The sequence below is a fragment of the Cavia porcellus genome, unplaced genomic scaffold (assembly GCF_034190915.1).
Source record: "Cavia porcellus strain 051 isolate PalLab524CR breed Dunkin Hartley unplaced genomic scaffold, mCavPor4.1 scaffold_23, whole genome shotgun sequence".
NCBI lineage: Eukaryota > Metazoa > Chordata > Mammalia > Rodentia > Caviidae > Cavia > Cavia porcellus.
The window spans coordinates 36,340,686-36,364,411 of record NW_026947506.1 but is presented as its reverse complement, the minus strand read 5'-3'; the positions used below and the strand labels follow the sequence as shown (position 1 = coordinate 36,364,411).

The 23,726-nt window shown below is 44.4% G+C and overlaps 2 protein-coding genes across 6 annotated transcripts in view; both read right to left on the bottom strand.

Annotated features, from left to right (window-relative positions):
- Rsph10b (radial spoke head 10 homolog B) overlaps positions 1–6,251 on the bottom strand; it is a 48,036-nt gene extending 41,785 nt beyond the window's left edge. For all 4 annotated transcript variants that reach the window (XM_063234147.1, XM_063234148.1, XM_063234149.1 and 1 more), the window contains exons 1-3: positions 5,812–6,251; positions 4,461–4,782; positions 1,100–1,175 (exon numbers count right to left, since the gene is read on the bottom strand). In XM_063234147.1, coding sequence (XP_063090217.1) covers positions 1,100–1,175; positions 4,461–4,693 — 309 coding nt within the window. In that variant the 5' untranslated portion in view covers positions 4,694–4,782; positions 5,812–6,251. The remainder of the gene's footprint in view (positions 1–1,099; positions 1,176–4,460; positions 4,783–5,811) is intronic.
- A 118-nt stretch (positions 6,252–6,369) lies between these two features.
- The window catches only part of Pms2 (PMS1 homolog 2, mismatch repair system component), a 28,439-nt gene continuing 11,082 nt past the window's right edge, over positions 6,370–23,726 (bottom strand). For both annotated transcript variants that reach the window (XM_003470031.5, XM_063234146.1), the window contains 6 exons: positions 23,119–23,274; positions 16,329–17,187; positions 13,474–13,641; positions 10,909–11,009; positions 10,522–10,691; positions 6,370–7,989 (listed from right to left, as the gene is read on the bottom strand). In XM_003470031.5, coding sequence (XP_003470079.2) covers positions 7,846–7,989; positions 10,522–10,691; positions 10,909–11,009; positions 13,474–13,641; positions 16,329–17,187; positions 23,119–23,274 — 1,598 coding nt within the window. In that variant the 3' untranslated portion in view covers positions 6,370–7,845. The remainder of the gene's footprint in view (positions 7,990–10,521; positions 10,692–10,908; positions 11,010–13,473; positions 13,642–16,328; positions 17,188–23,118; positions 23,275–23,726) is intronic.

Genomic DNA, 23,726 nt, shown 5'->3' with positions numbered 1-23,726 from the left:
AAAGGATAGACTGCCAGGCCCACCCAGGCTTCCCACTCATACAGGTTTGGTCCTCAGTCTCAGAATGTGTATTTCTAAAAGTCCTAAGATATGCTAAGTACGGTGGTAATCTTAGTACTTGGGGAGGCTGAGGCAGGAGGATGAGAGGTTGAAGCCCAGCCTGGGAAACTTAGCAGTGTAGTGAGATCCTGTCTTTAAAAAGGGTGGGGTAGGAGGTGACGGGGGATGTAGCTCAGTGCAAAGGGTTCAATTCCCAGTATTGGGGGTGGGGGAGCTTATGTAGAATATTCACAGATCTATTCAAGGCTTGAAAGAAACATGGCTAATTCAACATATTTATGGAAAAATAACAGCAACACTGGGATTTCAGGTGGCTTTCTAATTCACAACTTCTGAATCTGTATTCTGGGCATAGAACCAACAGAGAGAAAACTTTTAGAAAAACAGTTACATTGTTAGTGATGTTTACAATGTAGCTGGGCCTACAACGGGTAGGTAGCATTAGTGCCTAAACAGTACAGCAGAACAACCATTACATGGCACAGCGTTTACACTGTACTTGGTACTATCAGCCACCTACAGGTGACACACAGTAAGTGGGAGGATGTAGGTTCTACATGAACACCGTCCCTTTTCACATAGGGGACCACAGTATCCAAAAACTTACTGTCCGAGGGGAGTCCCAGAACCAACCCCCAAAAGATACCAAGGGAAAACTGTGTTTGCTTTAGTGAGGGAACTAAAACAGATCCAAATCAAGTACAAGAAAAAGCTCCAATGACTACTTCAGTTATCCTAAGTCATACTTTAAGTATGCAGTCAGGATTTGGGATAAAATCAGCATGAAGTCCTTGCAATTCCTTTAAATAACCAGGCACACTGACTGAAGACCTGAAAATCTGAAACTGTCACTCTAGGCAGGAGGGTTCCAATTCTAGTCCCGCCCAGGCAACTTGGGACTTAGGGAGACACTGTCTCAAAAAAGCGAGGGCTGTGGTTGTGGCTCAGTGAAGAAGCCTTGGATCTGATTATCAGTACTGAAACATAAACTATCATCCCACCCCTTCCTCCCGGCCCTGCAGGCCAGCACGTGACTCACGTGGTAGGTGCTACCACCTTGAAAGACTGCAAAGCCTTCTCCCTCGTACAGTCCACAGACTTTCTCCCCTTCGTACCTGTGAAGAAATGAAGCTGGAGGTAACCAGGGATGTGAAAAGCCAGGGGACAGGAGGTTAAAACATAGAGTTAGGAAACAGAAGCTGAGCCTGGCATTGCATGTCTGTAATTCCTGCACTCTGGGAGGCTGAGGCAGGAGGGCTGCAAGTTGGGAGTCCAGCCTGGGCAACCTACTGAGATCCTGTCTCAAAATTGATGAAATAAAAAAGAATATGAAAGAATGGCAGAGAGGAAAGGATGTGCTTTGGAAAAGGCAGACCAGAGTTTTAGCTCGGATCCAAAGGGATAATGCATGACTTGTCACATAATTCATCTTTGGGCTTCTGAGATGAGAAGAAAATAGGCCAAGGTGTGACCAAGTTGGGCTTTTTCCATGAATCCAAGGAAGATTCAACATTAGAAAAATCTATAGAAATGGAAATATAATCTAAGAAAATCTAGAGAAACAAAATTACATCAGCAAACTAGAGAAGAAAAACCACATGTGTATATCACAATGATAGAAAGCTACTTCATAGAATCTAGCAATCATTTCTAAAAACAAAATTCTGGCCCAGCATGGTGGTACAGGACTGTAATCCTAGCCCTCTGGGAGGCTGAGGCAGGAAGATTTCAAGTTACAATCCAGCCTGTGGAACTTGGTGATTTAGAGCAAGATTTGTCTCAAGAAACAAAAAAGGGCTAGAGTACAGTGAACAGGCCCTGGGTTAAATCCCAAGTACCACCAAAACAAAACAAAAACCCTGTTATAATATGAGGAAACTACTTAAACATAATAAACTACTTATAACCAAAAACCAGCATGTATGATTTTTAGAACAATTCTGTTAAAATCAAGAGCTAAGCATGAAATCTGCTTTTACTGCCAATTATTTAATTCTCTTTTAGAGGCTCTAGTTAATGCCAATGTCAGGAAATTTACAACTTTATTATAATTAACTTGGGTGGGTTGGAGTATGTCTCAGCGTAGAGCACTTGCCTAGCATGCATGAGGCCCTGGGTACCACCCCAGCACAGTAATAACAAAAACAGAAAACCCCAAACAAAAGAACCCGTGGCAACCAGGGAAAGACAAAGAGAGGGAAATCTGAATTCAGTGGGGGGATGATTAACACATTTTCGCATTATTTCACTTGTCAAGAGGAGTATACATGGCTTCAGGAATTAAAAGCAATCAATGAAGAACATGCAAAGGATTTCTGAGAATACTCACAGCTCCAAACAGCAGTATCAACACCTCCCATCCCCCGAAAAGCACCCATACATGCCGATGCTCTGACTGGGGACCCCGCGCTGCGTCAGGACATCTCTTCTGGGGCTCCTGCCTGAGTGTAACTGCAATTTCCCACATTCTCAGGCTCACTCACACACACTGGTCTCAAAGCTTCACTAAAAACAGCCCAATATGAAAAGAATTACTTCCTGTGTGGACCATGTTTCATACTTTTTCATACCACCGATAAGGCTCAGCAACAGCTATGAACAGGTAGGTACACACTAGCTATATGGATCTTGACCAAGTGGCTCCACGGCTAGGGCCTAAGTTCTGGTGTTGGATGCCACGGCAGAATCCCATATAAAAGAAAATAAGTACAGTGATGAGTCACAGAGATGATAACATGATTGAAGGGCTTTAAAGTTTAGAGAAATTACAGGAAGAGTTGGGGTTTGAGGAGCAGCTGGGACTTGGTCTTCTCAGGAAGGGCAGGCTGTGAAGCAGACAGGACCAAGTGGAATCCACATTGAGATGCTTGCTGGGCTCTGAGTTGGGAGGGGAGGGTGAGGTTGGTGGGGATCAGAGCCCTGGTCAAGAAATTCTATTCTATAGACAATGAGAAGAAACTTAAGGATGGTAAAGAAATGGAGTGGGAGGCCAAGTCCCACATGGCTTCCCATAATTCTCTCCTTGTATTTATACCCCATGGAATAGGGCTGACCTTGGGACCACTGGATTATTGTGGAAAAGATGAGAGTGACTTCCAAAATAAGTCTTAGAGTATGTCACAGATGTAGTAATGCTTTGGTTTTTACCCTTAGATCACCCTTGGGTCCTCTCTGGGGAAGGAAGCTGCTATGTCGTGTACTCAGATGGCCCATGTGATGAAATCCTGAGGCCAGGCCTCTTGCCAACAGCCATGACAATGAGCTCCCGGGGAAGCAGATCCTCTGGGCCTGTCAAGCCTCACACAGCAGTATCCGGGAGTAGCATCTCCACTGGAACCCCGAGAAACCTGATCTCAGACATCCAGCTGTGGATCTGGACCCCAGAAACACACAAGGTTTCATTTACAGCTGTATATTACAAAGCTTTGGGGTGATCTGCTACAAGGTGGTAGGTAATTCACACAGGGAGAGGTATAAATGGCCATGCTTTAGGAAGGCCCCAGAGAAGGGTTGGGAGCAGGGAAGTCTTAAGGAAATGAGCATTATAACCTCATTAAGTAGAACAGAGTCTCTGCAAAGGGAAAAGACTAATGACAGAAGCATGAAGACTCAAGAAAGGAGAGGAGTTCTAGGATTTCAAGCCTGGAGTGTTGAAAACGGTGGTACCGTTCCAGTAGGGAACACTGGAAACACTAACAGGGGAGAGAAATAGTGATGTACCCAGTAACCTGCTAAGATGCAGGGTCTCCTGTGCTTTCCCTAAGGAAGAACCTAGGGTTCTGCAAGGCTCATGAGTGGGCCTGAAGTTACAGAGCTAAGACTCAAATCCAGACCTAAGTTCAGCAGTCCTGTACTTGTGGACACGGAGAGTTTGAGTCCAGTTGACTCCAGTAGATATCCAGTAGAGTTTAAAATTTGAATCTGAAATTCTAGGTGCACTATGCTAAAGAAAATAGATTTTTTCAGGCATGTTGGTGTATGTCTATAATACCAAATACTCAGGAAGCTGAGACAGAAGGATCAGAGGCTAGTCTGAGCAACTTAGCAAGATTCTGTCTCAAAAACTTTAAGGGGGTGGTGCTGGGAGGGTGGCTCAGTAGTGCTTGGGGTGCAAGACCCAGATCCCCAGCAGCACAAAAACAAAAGCTGTTTACCATCACCTAGAGAGATGGCAAGTAAAGCCACAGCAAGAGATTGCCAAGAGGGTGAAAGTGATAGAGACCTCAGGGGAACAAAACCAGCACCACACAGAGGCACAGCTGGGAAGATGAATCATTTTCGGAGCAGAGACAATGTGTGATGATCATAAATGTGTGAGACATCACATGTTTGCGGCAAACCCCACTTTCAAGAAAGCCCAGTTCTCAGGGCCCAATCCTGTCACATCCCGTGGAAGTCACCTTTCCACTATGAGTTTGGTCAGAATGGGCTCTTCATACTGGGTGGTATCTTCATCCTCCTGAATCATTTCGGGCTCTATTGGTACTTCCAATGGCTGGACGGCAACTGGGGATATTTCTTGCCTAGGGATGTTGGTATCCTGCTTGGATAACTCTGGGTTATCAGAGAAGGATGAGGGAGAGCGCGATGATTTATCGCCTTTTTTGTCTGCTTTTTTCTTTTCTTTCACCATTGTCTTTGGAAGTTTTAGTTTGCTTTACACATATAAATATCCAATGATTCCTTTGTTTGACATCTATTTGTTTTCAAGCACAGTATTATCTGGAAAACAAAAATTCAATCTATAAATAGTCAGGGCTTTCATTTGTAAAACTTTAGTGTTAGCGTACAACCACCATTATCATTATCCTAACGCCTGAAAATAATTACAAATGAGTTTATAAAAATATTAAAATTGCGCTAGTTGTTACTAATTTTTTTAAACATTAGAACCAGCATCTAACATTATTTCTTTCAAATGGTACTGCAGTGGGAAGAGTAATCATTGATGAAATGACTGCATAACCTCTAAGCTTCGCATGCTATCAATTCAGCCTTTTTAAAATTTTTCATTGTACTGGGGATTGAACTCACGACCTCGCACTGGCCAGATAGGTGCCTATGCCACAGAGCTAAATCCCTGACCCCAACAGCTCCTCTCTTTAATATGCTAGCTTGGTAAAGTGCTCTACGCTGGATTCAGGCTACTGCATCACCTATTACCAGCTCTGCATCCTTAAGCAAGTTGTTTACACTCCTTCTACTTCAGATAGAAAATAGGAGTAACTACCTTGTCTCATGGTAAGGATTCAATGGGATAAAGCACAGAAAAATCACCGTGATACACAGCAGTGGATAGAGGGAAGGGTCGTCCTGTCACTTTCATTTTTGAACTTGGAACAAAGTTGGCTGCCTGCTCTAGCGCCAATGCTGAGCACACCTCACACGCTAGAGGAGAAAGGATGTGCTCAACATTGCTTCAGGGCTGCAGGGTTGGGGCTGGGTTCTGAAAGGGGCATTACCTTTCCCAACCCTGAAAAACAGGCCCCAAGAAAACCTCCTAGTGCTTCTGGCCAGACCCATAGTTGAGACGCAAAGACAGGCTCCTGCTCGGGGGCCCTGGCGTGGGGGTGGCATTCCTTGCTGGCCTGTCAGGACAGCATCCCCTGGGTACCCGGTTTGCTAGCTGAACGCCACCTCCAGGCTTCTCTTTTCCCTCATTCCTCCTTTCCATTCCCTACAGTGTACCCTCTCCAAGACCCCGATTCTGGTTCCTGGGTGATTCAGCCCAAGCCACTCTCACCAACTTACCTGGACATAAGCCTGCCCTTACGATAGGCTTTCAGTCTTCTGTCGAAGTACAAATATATGCAAACTTTCTCACTGAGTTTTTGTTATTTTTTTCTGTTCTCAGAGGCTATCAGAGATGCAAAGGGCGCTTTTTTCTCTCCGAGACTCCAGACCCTCTCAACCGTACACACGCACGTTCTCAGGTCTCAGGAGTCTGTGTTATGAGGCCGGCCAGGGCCACTGTCCCACTGGACACTCAGTGGCTCTCCAAGGCTAGGGCACAGAGGTGGCCCTGGAGTCAGGAACCGCTGTGCTGTCTCCCCAGCAACGGTAGCCACAAGCCCCGCCCCCATCGCTCTTAAAGGGGCCACAGCAGTAAGCTGCACCCCAGCGTGGCATTTTGCCCCTGCTTCTCAGTCCCTGAAGACCAGGACAAAAAGGCTGGCAGACAAACAGGCTGGCTGGGGCTAAATGCACTTGACCTGAGACTGCCTTGTTCCGCTATTCCATAAAATAGGAAAAATTCAGACATTAGTTTTCCATTGCTGTCCTAAAGAATTAAAACACAAACTTAGTGGCTTGATGGAACACACGTTTATTATCTTACAGTTCTAACAGGGCTGGTTCCTTCTAGAGGCTCCAGAAGACCTGTCTTCTTGCCTTCCAGCTTCAGAGGCTCCCAGCGTCGCTTGGCTGGTGGTGCCCTTCTAAATCAGCACTGGTGCATCTCGCGGGCCAGCTGGGAACAGTCTTCCACTTCGATGAACTTATGTGACAAGAGTGGGCCCATCAGACAGTAGAGGACAATCTCTCCACCCTAATGTCCATAACTTAATATCACATCTGTAGAATCCCTTTTGCCATATAAAGTGACATACAGGTTCTTGGGATTAGGACACAGCCATCATTGGGGGGCCATTATTATATCCCCATTCCCAGTTTGCAGAGCTGTGACTATTAACTGAGATCCTGTAGATGCCACACACCAGCACAGAGCTTGATGCCATGAATGAAAACAGCTGTCCCTTTACTACCTCCTGACAGCTGAGGAATTCTACCCTTGGGAAGCCCTTGCTCCCCCCACAGGGCACGGGGTGGCAGTGGGGGTGCCTGCACTTGTCATCCCTGGACCCAACCACCATCTAGACTCCACCAAGGGCATTTTTTACTTCCATTTTTGCCACAGTTCAAATGAGACCAGATTCCCACAGTTCACACCTCGAGGAAACCAAATTACAGCATGAAGTTACAGAAAAGCCAAACTCTTCTTTCCTGACTAGAATAGCATTTCGAAGCTGGCTGTGCTGGGGAACATTAACAATAGTGACTGCAGGCCCGCCCACTCACTTCCTTCCAGCCAGCCAAGACACGCCTTAGAATTTTTTTAAATTATTCCTTTCTAAAATTTAATATGCATCAGGGTTAGTAACACTAACCCAAAAGGACCATCATTTTAAACTTATAAAGTTAAATCAATATGAATTTATCACTGAGAACTAAAAGTTGTAGAATAAAATACTTTCAGCCAGAGTGCAGGTCTGGGTTAACTTCCAAAGTACTTTTGTATTTTAAAAATGTATTCTTGCCTGTAAACACACACTCATGCGCACACGCTCACACACACACATATTATAGAACAAGAATTGTTCCAGCAGTGCTTCACATGGTTTGAAAAAATTCTCCAAGGTTTTTTCTTTTTTTGAGACAGGGGCTCACTCTGTTGCCCCAGCTGCTCTGGAACTCTTGGCCTCAGCCTCCAAACAGGCACAAGCCACTGCATCTAGCATAAGATCATTTTTAAATCCACATGGTACATTTTTTTTTTTTCTGTCTTTTTTCCTTTTTATCGATATCCTGGGATCGAACCCACAACTACCTGCTTGCAAGGCAGGCGCTTATGCTGCTGAGCTAAATCCCCAGTCCCTACATGGTACACTTTTTTAAGTAGCAGGTTAATTTTGAAACAAAAAAATAAAATAAAATGTTACTTCGGACCCTGTCTTTCCAAACAGAAAAGTCTGTAATAAAATTTCTAATTTTACGAAGTGCAATATGTCAGTTCTGAGAGATGACTTCGAGATTGGCGATGTGCCTCATAGTTGGCCTTCCGTGGGGACAGTTCCAGGGGTGGTCCATCTCGCCCATGTGGACAATAAGCTTCTTCATCTCGCTTGTGTTAAGAGCAGTTCCAATCATCACCTGAGTACGAGACACAACGGTTTACAGTTTTAAAGTACTTTTCAGAAGCACTGTTCTCTAAGACTGGATAAGACTACAGCAGCTCAACAACAATCTCTGAAACACCTTTCTCCAAGAGTCTCTGGCTTTCACTTCTCTGTGGACTCAAGGACTCCTCGGCCCTGGCATCGTGGCACCACTTCTTCCAGTGATACCAACCTGACTCGTCCGGAAGCCAAGTGCTCCCAGCAGCTGCAGCACCTTTTATCTGCATCTGGCCAACAGCAGCACCCCTACGCATTCTCACTCAGCAGTCGGGGTGCCTGTTAAAGGCACACTGCTAGGCTCCTTCCTTGCTCCTGTCATCCACTAATGTGGCATCACTGGGCTTCATGCCCACATCTCTCAGCATTCACAGTCCCACTTGAGCCACAGAGGTGCCCTGTTTGTTCTGCACGGACCGTGGGCCTGGCTGTCCCTGGGCCATACTCCTCCACAGGGCTCCTGCTCAAAGGGGTTGGCCACTCTCAAAGGAGCAGCACACTTGTCCCTCGCTCTAGCTCTGCTCTCTCTGGCATGCATGTGGAAAGGGACAGACAATACAACACAGACCTGAATACTGTGACCCTGAAGAACAGGGACACCTGTTGGTCACCGTTTTTCCTCCTATAGCACCAGGCACCAGAACAGTCCCAAGGCTGCAGCTAGAAGAGGGCCCTGCCCCACTGCAGACAGACAATAAACAAGGTAAGAGAAGCCAGACAGATGTCACACATTGGGGAGGGGGGCGTTTGAGGACAGGAGAGGAGCAGAGGTGACAGGTTCAGGCAGGGCACAGCAGCAGGAAGCGTGAGGAAGGCAGGAGATGAGTGAGTGTGAAGATGGCCTGGAGCAGAATGTGGAGGAGTGTGACAAAAGATGCCCATCAGGGCCAACACAAGAGCAGGAAGAACTGAAGCAGGATGGGGGAGGAGAAGCAGGACAGCAGCTGTGGGTCCACAGCCCTCTGAATCACCAAGACACAGACTGTTAAAGTGCTCGGTATGAGCACTGGCGGCCCCTGCCAATGCCCACTGGCTCCAAGACTGGAAGGTCAACATGAGGTCTTCATCAAAGAAGCATCTGTGCCTGCAAGTCAGGTCTGGGGCTCGGGTGCGCTTCTATTTTTTTTTGGAGACAGTCTTACTGCATAGTTCAGACTGGCCTCAAATAGCAATGATCTTGCTGCCTCAGCCTCCTGAATGCTAGGATTTTAGGTGTGTGCCACCACGCCTAGCCACTCTTTAAATCAGACTGTTCTCTGGGGTAATTGCACCCACCCGAGTTTGTGCACTTCACATTTCCCTGGAGCCCTGGACTCTCAAATGTGCTGTCTGCACACACCCTGTTCGCAGCTGAATGTGGCCTCACTACCGCTCATCTACAGCAGAGCTCTAACTCCCTGTTCTGCGCCCCTCCCCTCACTACTGGGGCAGCCACCACATGGCAGCTCTCTCCCTGGCAGGTCCATCACGGGAGGCACATGCCTGGGTCCCTCCACGAGCAGTGACTCCGTGTGGTCGGTCCTCTGGCCACCGCGTACCCCTCCTGGCCCTCTCCAGCCCACCTCTGGCTCTGCTCAAGCCCCGTCCCCAGCCTGGATCTCTTTCTTGCCCAAGGGGATGGCACCCGTCCTGTCACACAGCTGCTCAGCTGTTCCCGACCACCCATCCCCCATTCTCTTCATTCTCCTACGGCTGCTCCTACTCCAACAGGCTGCTTCAGTCTCTTACTCCGTGGCCTCTGAGGCACCATTTATTTTTGTTTATGTCTATTTCTCCCCACTAAAACATTAGCTCCTCATGGGTCAGGACCTCATCTGTCTAGTTAGCTCTGTTTCCTCACCTGGTAATAAGGCAAGCTCTACTGTGGGAACTCAAGGAATGTATGTCACATAAAGAAAACCTGGCCAGGTGACACAGTCAGTCACTTTAAAGGATACTAGGCCAACACCCAGCAGTGCTAATGCTCCCCATCACCAATCTGAGTGGTGGCAGGGACACAACCCCAAGGCCTCACCTGGCCCCAACAGAATACCTGCTCACTGACCCACGGGAGTATATGTTACATCGTCTCGGCCTGGCAGCCACAAATCTCACTTGACTAATGCTCATATTACCCATAAGGCCCAGGATGAGCAGTAACAGCTAACACTGCATGGACAGATGAAAGCTGAGATGAGACACCACTCCAGGGAAGTAAAGAGCAGAAAATATGTAATGCGTTTCCCTGATTTCTTTCTTTCTTTTTGGTACTGGGGATCAAACTCACGACCACGCACTTGCAAGGCAGGCACTTATGCCGCTGAGCTAAATCCCCAGCCCCAAGAGCAGTAAGTATGAATTAGACGTTGAAGATAATGCAGACCTGTCAGCTGCTCAATGTGGCTCCCTATATAAAATGACCCATGGCAATCTGCAGGCTCCAGACCAAATCAGGAGCTGAACTGAGAACCTCCCTGGACCACAGGAGTGAGCAGACCTGCAGGCCTGGCAGCGGGCTTGCTCTACTCACAGACTTCCGGCAGGCTCTGGAGGCAAACATCTGTCTGACTCGGGAGGGCCGGCACATGACCCCAGGGCTGTCGCTTAGCATGAAGATCAGTTCATCTATATCTTGGGGTCCGAAAGTCCAGTTTTTACTAGTTGGTAAGGAAATCAATTTAGCCCTTTTGGTGACTGGAGCTGTAAAGAATAACATTTTGAGAAAAGTCCACTATGTAAGAAATGTGTGTCACTTGATTCTTGTTGATAATGAACATCTGAAGGAGAGGTAGACCAATTTACATTGCTTTTCTGGGGGGACTTTGTTCACCTCTCTAAAATAGACAGAGCTACATGACCTTAAAAGATTATTCCCTACTCTAAAAAGACAAATCTATAGTCCTAGTTAATAACTTACCACTTTCGTCAATGACAAAATCAAAGCCATTCTTTCTGAATATTTCCAAATTTTCTATCAGGATCGCTTCATTGACAGCAGTTAAATTGAGAGTCTGAGGTCTGAAAAACAAGAGATTCAAACTACAACTTGAAGTCAAATATTTACCTTTAAAGCAGAAATGAAAAATAAAATGATATTATAGTACTTTAAATTCATAAAGCCAGGCATGATGGCACACTCCTGTAATCCCAGCACTTGGGAGGCTGAGGCAGGAGAATCATTTGCAAGTTCGAGACCAGCCGGGGCTACAAAGTGAGCCCAAGGTCAGCCTGAACTGTGTAGTGAGATCCTGTCTCAAAAAGACAGAAAACAAAATAAAACCAAAAAAACCTTTTAAATTCAGTTCAAAAATACAAATGAAAATCACTTTTCAGTTCTATGTCTTTTCAGTGTTCAGGTAAGTGTTACAGAGCTTCTTCTGGTTTTCCTCTCCTTGTAAGGTTCTTTTTAAGAGGTTAAAATAGTGACAAAAATAGTTTGCTTTTTTCTCAGTCTGAATCCCAACAATGACCCGGTCTTCTTATTGGATCCTCTCCAAAAGGGTAACAGTGTAGAATAAAGCTAAGTTGAAAAGCTGGGTTAGCTCATTACCAGCATTTGAAAACACTCAATAAGTAAGTGTTTTGCTATCCTATTCCTTCTTCTGCCTGTGTTAGTTTTCCATCTCCCTACTAGCTTTATGGAAGGTTTATTAAGAAAAGCACTGATAAAAGCAGAAAACAGCATGGTGAGCAAAATCAGACTTAAATCTCTGCCCTAGACTGTGGGAAAGGAAGATGCTGAACAGTCAAATCTATTAAAACTACTAGCAACGTGAGAATCAGGAAGACACACCACCACCAGTGCTGTAGAAGCACACTTGCACAACACGTGAGATTTGGCACTCGGACCAAGGAAGGATCCCTCTCCACCTGAGAAGGTAAACTTTGAACTGAGCTCTGAGAACAAGCGAGCAACTTGATAAAGAGACAGGAGAGGTGCAAGAAGAGTATTCGGGGCTCAGACAACTTTCGCAAAATCGCTCTTTCCAATGGACTGATGTTCCCAGCACCACCCATAAAAGATACACTTCATTCTAAATGGCCCTACAGGCCACTAAAGTACAGGGGATAAACGTAAGAGGGTTTAAGAAATGCTAAGGAAATCAGTGTACCAAACAGCACAATGCTGCGGGCTAAGGTAGAATTTTAGCTTTTATCCTTTAATCCTGGGGTAGAGCTCATCTGGGACCCAAGTGGCCCATAATTACCTGGGTCAACCTGAAATGCCACACACGAGACCTTATTTATAAAAAATGGCTAACAAAAACCTTTGAGAATAGCAGCAATATCTGTGTTTTAAAGCAGTTTACCAAATGACTTCATTCTGTCCATTTACCCCTAATTAAAGGGCTAATTAAAATGTTACACAGGAAATAGGGTACTCAGTAAATTAGATGTATTTTCCCAGCTGAGTTACTACTTACTGGTTTACTCTTCTAGGCCAGATCTATTTACGAGTGTGTGTGTGTCTGGGTGTGTCTGTATGTGTGTGTGTATGTGTGCCTGTGGCACTGAGGGACTGAACCCTGAACTCTGTACTGAGCTACCTCCTCAACTCTGCCCCAACCTTTTTTCTGAGACAACATCTCACCAAGTTGCTGAGGCTGGGTCCAAACTCTCAACCCTCCTGCCTCAGCCTCCCAAAGTACTGGATTACTGGCATGGACCACTACGTTTGGATTTATAACTTTTCTTTAAGAAAGACTTCTGGTTTACATAATATACCATCATGTTCCCTTGAATAAAGCTAGTGAAAGCATTCAATTTGACAAAAACAGGAATACTAAACTTTGCAGGGACACTCTGTCCACGGAAACTGCCCTGCTACAGATATGAAGACTGACCTGCAGATCGGGCTGCCTTTCTGATTTTAATCCTACAATCTATAAACACAAATACTACATAATTGTGCCCCAATTCCCTTTACCCCCAAAAGAATTTTCTGGACAACCAGTGAGCAACATTTTTAAGCACCTAAAAAGCTTCAATACCTAAAGAACACTGTGGGTAGGTTATTCAGCTTTTCTGTGCCTCGGCTTTACCACTGTGAAACGGCAATGGCAATGGTAAACACTGGCAGTGTATGAAGAAGACATGAGCTACTACCGTAAATCTCTTCAAAGGCCCCAGGCACATAATAAGCCCTCCTGCTTATTAAGTACAAACATCTGCAATGTGGAGCCAGGTGTCTTGCACACACCAGTATTCTGAGAGGCTGATGCAGGAAGACTGCAAGCGCAAATCAAGTGGGGGCAAGAATCTGTCTTAAAATGAAAAATGGTGTGTGGGGCTGTAGCTCAGTGTAAAAGCTCTGAGTTCAATGCCATGCAGCAAAATAAATAAATAAAAACCCTGCTCCATAGGTACTTATAGGAAAAAAGATACTTAAGTATTCACGTAAACACACATATTGTATTTCAATCTTCGATAAGGAGAAACTCGGGAAACAGCAGTGAAAATTCCCAAAACCGCGTGCACTTACGAGATGAGCCTCTGTGCCTGGAGCACAGTGTGCTGCTGCAGCATCTCAAAGTTGTATTTTTCATCTGCGGCGTGCTGGTCCACCAGGAAGATGTCCTCCTTCAGCTTAGTTACTATGAACCCCAAATTAAACTGACCAAGGATCTCCATTTCTGCAAACATTGTTTTACTGCATGTAGAAAATATTAATTGTAGAACATTTCAAAAGATTACTCTTCTGAATCAAGATACGTCATACACAGGCATAAATTTCCTATGACGAATGTGACCAATATATGCATAAAACATACCAATAAACTTAATTTTAAAAGATTTTTCTGATTATAGAACAGCAGACCGTTAAAAAACAACCAATATAATACATACAATAATCGTAACAATCCCAACTTTCCAATTATCCATTCATCCAACTCTCCAGAAATGATTAAATAGTTACTACTATTAACAATCTGGTATGTGTGTATAAGTGTGTGAACATGTGTTTGTGTGTGTATATCAAAGTATATAAATTATGTGTATATACAGCAATCAAGGTATGTGTGTGTGTGTGTATATATATATATATCTTGCTTGCATATTTTTAATTTAAAAAGACTTTAATTCTTCATATACTATACTTGCACATCATAGATATATGTATGTATTTTGTTTTTTAAAATAAACAACAAATTTGTCTATCACATATCTGGAGGGGTAAAAATTCCAAGAATTAGGCGCTGGAAGATTTAGCATCTGGTGATTATCACTCCTGCAACCAGTATTGGAGCTCGGAGGCAAGAGGAGCACAGCGCCTTCATCACAATCACCCACAGAAGACAGTGGACTCTGCATGCCACGGCGCCTAGCCCTCTATTCCCTACAGGCGGACAGTTCTGCAGAGTGTAAGCCCACATCACAACCAAGGCAATCCTCAAATCCTGTCTGGAGGACCTGTCTCCTGGGACCATTCTGGATACCAGTTTCCTATTCGAGTCCAATTAAGAGACAAACACACCAGTGATGTGAACAGGAAAATGTATAAAGTTATGAATCCATAAAAAAGTGGCTAACTACTAAACTTAAGAAGTATGAAAACAGCACATGCAAAGTAGCTGCTTTCTCTAGGGATAAAGGAACAGTTCAATCCTCTGAGTTCAATCCTCTAATGTGGAGGCTACACAAACCCACTGGAGCAGGAGTGGCTACAGCGTACAGATGCTGAGTGATCAGACTGCATGACACAGGGGGGTTCTTGCTCCTCACAGTGACAGCACTGTGAGAGAAAAGAGCACCTAGAAGCCAGGAGGGAGGCTCTGCTTTTCTTGTAAAGTTCTCCCGTCACACTTTAGTGCACCCCCAAATCTAGCGGTGCACAAGGAGAAACATGCAGTTGCACGTGGGCGCATGTAGAACTGCCAGCCAATAAACTGGAGACTGGCTGAGTGATCACCTTCCCTGGCTCTGATTCCACCTCCTCCAGAACTGTCTGAATCTGCTCTGGCTGCCAGCAGGATGACCTCTGGGGAGCTTCTATGCTGCCTAAAGATGCACATTGTCAGTGTCTTTGGTAGATCTGTCTCCTATAGAAAAAAGTATCTGTGTCATGGTGGCACACACCTTAAATTCCAGCACTCTGGGAAGATGAGGCAGGAGGATTGCAAGTTCAGGTCTATCCTGGCCAATTTAGTGACTTAGCAAGACCCTGTCTCAAGGGTATAAAAAAGACTGAGTTCGATTCCTAGTAATGAAACAAACAAACCAATATAAGCTGAAACAAACAATGGAAAAGAAACAATATTGCTTGGTTTATCCAAACTCTGTCTAACTTGCTTTGGCTGGGCTGGAACCTGTGATCCTCTTGCCATAGCCTCCTAGAATGTAGGAATCACAGGCATGTGCCAACCCTACCTCTCTGCACATTAAAATGAAAAACAGGAAATGGTGTTGTCTACCATAAATTCAATGCCTGGAAGTTACTATAAGCTGAAAAGTTTCAGAAAGAGTGATGAAACTGGGGTCAAGAAGCCCAAGCTTGGGGCTGGGGGTTTAGCTCAGCGGCATAAAGTGCCTGCCTTGCAAGCAGGCAGTCGTGAGTTCCATCCCCGGTACCGATAAAAAGGAAAAAGACAAAAAAAAAAAAAAAAAAAAAAAAAAAGAAGCCCAAGCTTAATTTGGGTTAATCTAGAAAAGATACTCCGAGAAAATCTAAGGGAAAAAAAAAATCTTGAACGTTTCCAGGTAGCAGAAGAGCACTGTTAAAAGAAGAATCCTTCACACACGTGAGAAGCAGTGAAGTGGGTGACTGAAAAAGCACAGGCAAGGATACATGGCAAAGCAAACTGGAGGGTCAAAAATTAGTCCTAACATTAGAGTCTGTGCGGGGGGGGGGGGGGCCACACACGGACACACACACACACACAGGAGGCCAGCAAGTCCATCAGGAAGGGGTGGGTCAGGGCAGCAGAGAAGGCCCCGCCCACAGGCCTGTCCTGAAAGACAACAAAATCCTGGTGAGCCATTCTAGTGCACAGAAAGGGCCACACCAAACCCCAAGCCAGACAGGGATGACATCTAAGTGGAGGAGAAAAGAAGACAGGAAAAGGCACCACGAGAGTCGGGGCACACGCCTGCCAGTCCTGCACTCTGGGATGCTGAGGCAGAGGATCACAAGTTCCAACCCAGCCAAGGAAACATGAGACTCTGTGTCAAATTTTGAAAAAAGGGGCGGGGGTGGGCGCTGGGGATTCAGCACAAAGGTCCTGAGTTCAATCCTCTGCATCACAAAACAAGAACAAAAACATCCAAGGATCAGCCTCTGGTTCACTCAAAACAACCAATCACAGATGTGACCAGAATACCATTTAGAACAAACTTTACCTGATCTCTTTCCTTAGTTCATCTTCTGCTGCTTGGTTTTCTCCAGGGCAAATCTTTGCTCTAAATTTCCTATAATTCTGTTCACCTTCATTCTGCTGTTTCTGGTGATGTAACTGATTTACTCGTTTAGCTAAAGAACTCATAGAAAAGGTAAGAGGCACTATTTTCTTACTAATTTTAATAGCTACATCAACCTGAGTCACTGACACATTCTGAGTATTAAGCAACTTTTGAGGAACATCAGCAGCTGAAGGAATTTCTTCCTTTTTAAAACGCTTGGTGTTTGGGGATGAGAGATCAGTCAAACCTTTGAATTTATATCGGACATCTTCTTGGTCTAAATGACATTTCATGTCAGGAGGATGGTGGTCGGTTGTGAGTAGCTGCTCACAAGAGTCCACACTGTCCCATGGAAATCTGTCTTTTGGGGGGCTCACTGTTTGGTCACTGCTACAGTGACTTTTGGTTTCTGGGGTGCCAAACCCTTCCTCAGAGCCAGCTGGGGTGCTGCTATGCCCCGAGTCCTTCTCTGTTTCTGCGGGGTCCACAGAGTCCCTGGGGCCCTTCTTGGGACTTGTCACCTCTTCCTGAGGGCCCTGCACAGCCCAGCCAGAGGTGGGATCTGAGGTGCCAAAAGATGGTGCACCTCCTTTCTGTTTTGGAGAATTCCATTTTGGATCTGCAGAATCCAGGCCCTGAGATTTGATCTCTGTGTTGTGTCGAAGAGAAAAGGCTTCTCGGAGCCTGGAAACAGACAGGACCCTTTTTTCTTCCCCTTGAATCCTTAGTGAAGGGGAACTGGCCTGCTTTTCCAGCAGAGGCTTTTCCATTTCTGCTGCACGCATCTTTATTAAGTTACCTAATCAAACAGGAAACACAGAACAGTGTCAGGGACTGCACTGAAGTGGGATAAGGGGAGGGTCCAAAGGGCTAAACGTATGAACATGGTCCAAACTTAATCCTAAGAGGAGCACAAAAGAAAACAACAATATAATGAGGTAATATATTCCCCAGAATGGGTCAAATTTTGAAAACAAATGTTTGCAAGGATGAGGATCAAGTGGCAATCTTAAACAATGGTAGTAAAACTAGTATAACCACTTCGTAAATCTCTCTACGGGCATCTCCTAACCCTAATGCGGGCACACCTGTGACCTGGTGCTGCTGCTCCACTCAGAAATGCCCACCTCTGCTCACAGAAGACCACCTGAGGCTGCCCGGGACAGCTTTCTCGTTGGTAGCCAAAGCTGCAAACAACCCTAATACCACAAAGACACTGAGGCAGCAGAGCACTATACAGCCACAAGAATGAATGAAAGAGTGCACAGCCACATGTGATTTGAATTGATTCCCTAACAAATCATAAGATTGAATGATTTCAAATGAAAAACAGAACTAGACGGTTAGAAGCCAGCAAAGGGTACCACTAGGGGTTGGTGGAGGATAAAGGGGAACTAAGGCGTCCTCTGGGAGCTTTTCTTGATCTCAGAACTAAGATATTTTTAAGCCATACACTATGGCACCTGTTTGTATATGGTCGCTACATGTCAATAAAATAGCTAAAAAATAGATTCAGCTGAGTTTCACACTGCAGTTTTTCTGAACAATTTGTTTCTTGTTATGGGGCAGCCTCTTCAGTTGGGACCTGCAAACAGCCCAGAGACACCACAGCTGGCCCTTCCTCAGTGGTGTGTGCTGCCGACCACCCTCTACCACACCCAGCACACAGACGTTATGCCCCTCCTCTCCTTCCATGCACGAGTCAGCAGCAATGCCAAACAAATGCTCATTTCCCACGTTCTGATCCCGACACTAGGCAGCCCACCCAACCCTCCGGGGCCTCAGGCCTCCGCCACATCCTCAGATTCTCACACCTGCCCACCATGGTCTCTACAAGAGCCCATGCCACTGTCTTCCTTCTGGACCTATCCCACCCATTGGGGTGACAGGAAATGTTAAGATATCAGCCCCTCAGTTCCCACCTTGTATCCTGTTCCCCTTAAACATGGGTAATTAGGTTACTCTGCATGCTAGGAAACACCTTGAAAGGGAAATTGAAATTTTAAATAAAAGCCTGCCAAAGTCAGGTGGACATGTCCCTATCCAGACAAACCCGATAAAAGAACATTTGTTCCTTTGTGTAACCCATGCTTTAATTGATGGCCTTGCAATATGACTTGAAATGTTTAAACTTCCTTGGCAACCCATTAATGTCCCCCAAACCCTCCAATCACAATGCGCTAAATTTGCCTTTGTACCTCCTGCTTAGTCTCCCTGTAAAAGACCAAAAACCCCACCAGGTGGGGCTGACCCTGGGAGAGATCCTAGTCAGGCCCACTGGTGTAATAAACTGCCTCCTAAACCACCTCGATGTCATTTCTTCTCCTGTTCAGTCTGTTTTCTGTAACAACCTGACTCCCAGCACTCTTGGATTATAAAGTCTCATCACATTTTCCTCTCACTAGACAAAACAGGTGAGCATCTCGCCGGAGTTTTCTATCAAAGTTGTTTTACCTCCTCAGCAGCTGTCTGGCCTTTCTCCCCACTGAGGACACAATGACAGGCTCCCACATCCATCTGCCCACAGCCTGGGGGCAGGCTGGCTAATGATCTTAATGAGGGTAATGTCTACCCAAAGAGTGGATCTGGCTGTCAGAGCCAACACCAACTGTTCCCTCTGCCAAGGAAGGAAGCTGGGGCTCAGCTGTGTCCTCCGTTCTCAGGTCACCCAGATGCACTTTGAATGAATAAGAACGCAACATTCTACTTCAACAAATGGTTGAGAACATATGACCAGAGAATAAAATGATTGTGTGCATTATTACAGATGTCACACCATCTGTGGCAACCCTCAACTCAACATGACACTCACTAAAAGTTGTACATGGGTGACACCAGTGAAAACGGCAGAGGAGAGCCTCCAAAAACTCTTTCCTCATAGGAGAAATGAGAACAGCAAAACTGTCAGAATTAACTTTTTCAGAATGTTGGAAATTAATAAAAGGGTTGCAGCAACCGGGAAGTGTTTATTTAGGAGAAATTTTAACTCTTCTGAAGAAAAGCCTTTGGAGGCACACACCTGAAATCCCAGCACTTGGGAGGCTGAGGCAGAAAGACTGTCATGAGTTCCAGTTCTAGGCTACACACTAAGTTCAAGGTCAGCTTGAACTATATAGTGAGACCCTGTCTCAACAAAACAAAACAAAATTCAAAAAATTAAAAAAGGACAAGTTTTGTGGACTTCTGAGTTGGCCAGGTCTCACTCCCTCCTTTCCAGCCCTGCACTATCCTTAAAAATCAACAGAAGTTGCCATGTATGCCTACCGGCAACCTACAATCCAGACACTTAGGCAAGAGGTTTGCAACTTTAAGCCTGGGAGACTTATAAGAGCCTGTCTCAAAATAAAAAAAAAGCATTGAGGATGCAGCCCAGGGCAGAGGTCCTTAGTTCACTTCCTAGTATGGGGGTGGGAGGGATGACAAACAAAGATCAGAGTAAAACTCAACAGTCTGGCAGCCGCCACAGGAGACAGGACGGCCCTGGAGCTTACAGAAACCTGTCTGCAAGTTTCTGAACACCCACCTGCAAGGCTGTCATGTTTGCACTGACTTGAGTTCACTGACTGTAGAAAACTCCTTTCCATACTCTGAAATCTATTCAAGGCAATTATTCTTTTACCTTCACTGCCTGTGACTGGATACAAATTAAATACGAAACAGACTAACCATAAAAGCTTCTCAGAGAATTTGAAAAACCCTATTGTCAACATGGAAATCTGCAAGGCTCTTTGCATGCCTGGGAAAGACCTGAGAAGGCCCTGAACATGTGTCTGCCCTTAATATTCAGCGCAAACAGCAAGTGAAACTGAGGCAGAGTTGTGGAGTCCTGGCTAAACATTAAACGTGTGTCCCAGTAGCACAAACATCTTAGCAAAGATGCAGAGACCTGGTGGGCTCGGCATTTGTAGAAATCCGTGTCTAATAGCCAACTGATAAGCTAGTAGAACAAGGACTTCAGAAAGAGATCTTTCTCAGAAAAGTCAATCAAACAATGAACAGTAACAACAAACCCTCAGAAGGAGAATATTCTAATATTTAAATGTCATTTTGCACCATTACAAAAGAAAGAAAAAGAGACATGCAAAGAAAGATACATGGCTCATACACACGAAAAAAGTAGCCAACATAAACTACCCTTGAAGAAGCTCATATGGGGACCTTAGTAGACAGGGTCCATCTCCTTCCTCTGTCTAAGGATGGAAACTAGGGTACCCTACTGCTGAGCTACAGTCCCAGTCCTTTTTTGTGTGTTTTTGTTTTTAGAGATAGTCTTGATAAGCTGCCCAAACTGGTTTCAAGCTTGTGATCTTCCTTCCTCGGCCTCTTGCGCAGCATCCACAGGCGTGCTTCTCCATGCCAGGCTGGGCAAACATTTTACTTTATTAATTTATTCATTTAGAGACAGGGTCCTGCTAGTTCAGATTGGCCTTGAACTTGCTCTATAGCCCAGGCTGGCCTCTAACTTGAAGTGGTCCTCCTGCCTTAGCCTCTAAGTGCTAGGATTACAGGCCTGCGCCATCGTACCAGTGGAGACAAAGATTTTAAATCACCTATTTCAAATGTGTTCAAAGAGCTAAAGGAAAGCACATCTAAGTAACTGTTCTATCTAGATGCCTCCCAAGAACTCCATGCACTCATAGAAGGCGCTTCTGGGATGTGACTGCTTTAGGAGGATGTGACAGCTGACTCGTTAGGAGGTGCAGTCTGGTCAGAAGAGGCAGGTCTCTATGGCAATGACCTGGAAGGGTTTAATCTCCCTTCCCAGCTCCTCCCGTGGCCCTGTCTCCTGGCATCCATGACGTAAGCAGCTTCCCTCCACTCAGGCCCTTCCAGGCCACTCCTACTCCAGAGTTTTTAGACTATGGGTGACACCTCTGCATACTATAAGCCAAAATAAACCTCTCCTTTAAATTGTGGGTGTCATGTGTGTGTCTCAACGATGAGAAAGTGGCTAAGACAAAAACCAAGGGAAAATATAAAAATAATGTCATGCCAAATATGAACTCAACACATAGAAATCATAAAAAAGAATTTCTGGAGTTGAAAAAGTATATCTAAAAGACTCTATAGTAGATTTCATCAGGCATTACAACATCTAAATTGAAGATGAGCTAATGGATCATCCAGTCAGAGCAACAGAAAGAAAAAGAATAAAGAAAAATGAACTAAGACTGAGAGACCCACTGGGTACCATTGTACCATTGTACCCAGGAAAAGAGGACGACAAAGGGGTAAAAAAATTAAAGAAATTATGGCCAAAAGCATCCCATATTTGATAAGGCAGGAATCCATACTGTAAGAAACTCAACAAACACCAAGATAAACTCAAAGAGATCTATCTAAATCTAGATGCATTGTGATCAACTAAAGAAGGACAAACAGAATCTTCAAAGAACAAGAACTGACTCATCACACACCTAAGGATCCCTAGTAAGATCCCTTACAGATCCTTTTTCATCAGAAAGTGTGTAGGAGCCAGGCACTGGTGAGGCTGAGGCAGGGAGACTGCCTGAGTTCAAAGCAGAACTGTTGCCTCCAAACAAACAGTGTGTAGGCCAGAAAGCAGGTGGATGACATATTCAATGTGCTGAAAGAAAAAGTCTGTCAACAAAGAATTCTGCAATCAGCAGAACTATCCTTCAAAAATGAGGAAGATGCTGAAGATGTAGGTCAGTGGCAGAACATGTGCTTAGCATGTATGAAGCTAAGGTTTCAGCTTCAGCACCAAAAAAAAAGAAAAGAAAAGAAAAAAGGAGCTAGTAAGAATGAAAGACTTTATTACTGTAGAGCTATTCTATTACAAACACTAAAAGGGGGCCTTCAGACTGAAATAAAAGGCCACTGGATGGTAACTCAAATTTGTATAAGGAAGTAAGTAGGACTAATAGTTAATTATATTCATACATTAATACAAAAGACAGGATAAATATATCTTTAATTTGTATCTTTTTTTTTCCCCTTTATGATTTAAAAGACAACTACATAAAGCAAAAATGGTAAATCTGTAGTGACAGGGACCCAACATATAAACCAAATACTATATATGACAGTAACAGAAAAGAAAGGAAGTGCTGGGTACGGTGGCACAAGCCTATAGTCCCAGCCCTTGGAAGCGCAAGGCGGGAGAACTTCTGTAAGTCTGAGGCCAGCCTGGGCTACCTAGTGAATTCAAGGCCTGTAATCTCAGCACTCTGGGAGGCTGAGGCAGGAGGATCCTTGCAAGTTCAAGGCAGTTCTACAAAGTTGAGCTCAAGGACAGCCTGAACTGTGTAACAACAAAAAAAGAAGTTATACAATGACAAGGTTTTATATACTGTTGCTATTAATCTGAATTAAATTGCTATACTAATTATAATCTTCACGGTTATCATTAGGAACATAATACAAAATGCACAGTAAAGACAACGACAAGAAAGTTAAGAAGTCACTGTAGACTTCTGCTCACTGTCTATCTTATATTACATCATGTTTACAACAAGAAAAACCTGAGTGGCCATTATGGCCTAAGAAACACATCATCAAATAGCTGTGCATATATAAAATCTGGTTATTTATGTTTCTTTCTAAACAGATTACCTTAAATCTGCAGCCATATACTTTCTAGTGTGACATCTCTTTTCTAAGAGAAATGCTGCTTCATGTCAAAAAAATTTACCTTGGGGGGACAAGACAAAGGTGATCACAGTGGCTAAAAATTTTAAAAACTGCCGTATCACTGCATTTTTCTTACCTTCAATATCCAGCAGTGGCTGCTGACTGACAGTAAGTTTGTTTACATCACGATCAAACATTCCTATCAAAGAGGTTTTTAAAATAGCCAACAAAAGCTTCTCTTCTTGTAGTAAAATTTGCCTTTTATCTGGAGTAACATTGATATCAACACATTCTAAGGAGAAAAAGAACACACATTATCATATTTAAATTTACCTTTCACAATAGAAATTTACCTGGCTACTATTTCGTTCACTTCTTCTTACTAAAAACACTACTGAAAATATTACAGTGTTAATTGCACCAGGTGTGGCAGAAGAACTGCAGGTTCAAACCCAGCCTCGGCATTTTAGTACTTCTCAAAGTAAAATAGGGTGGGGATAGAGCTCAGTACAGAGGACCAGGATTTCTTCTCCAGTACCATAAAAATGAAAAATAACATTTTAAAATAAAATTAGCTTTTTCAAATAAACAAGGAAAACATGAACTATTTTTTAAACAGACAATATACTTAAGGATTTGAATGGGTATACTGTGCTGGGTATGGTAGCGCATGCCTGTAACCCCAGCACTTGGGAGACTGAGGCAAGAGGACTGCTATGAGTTCAAAGCCAGTCTAAATCTCAG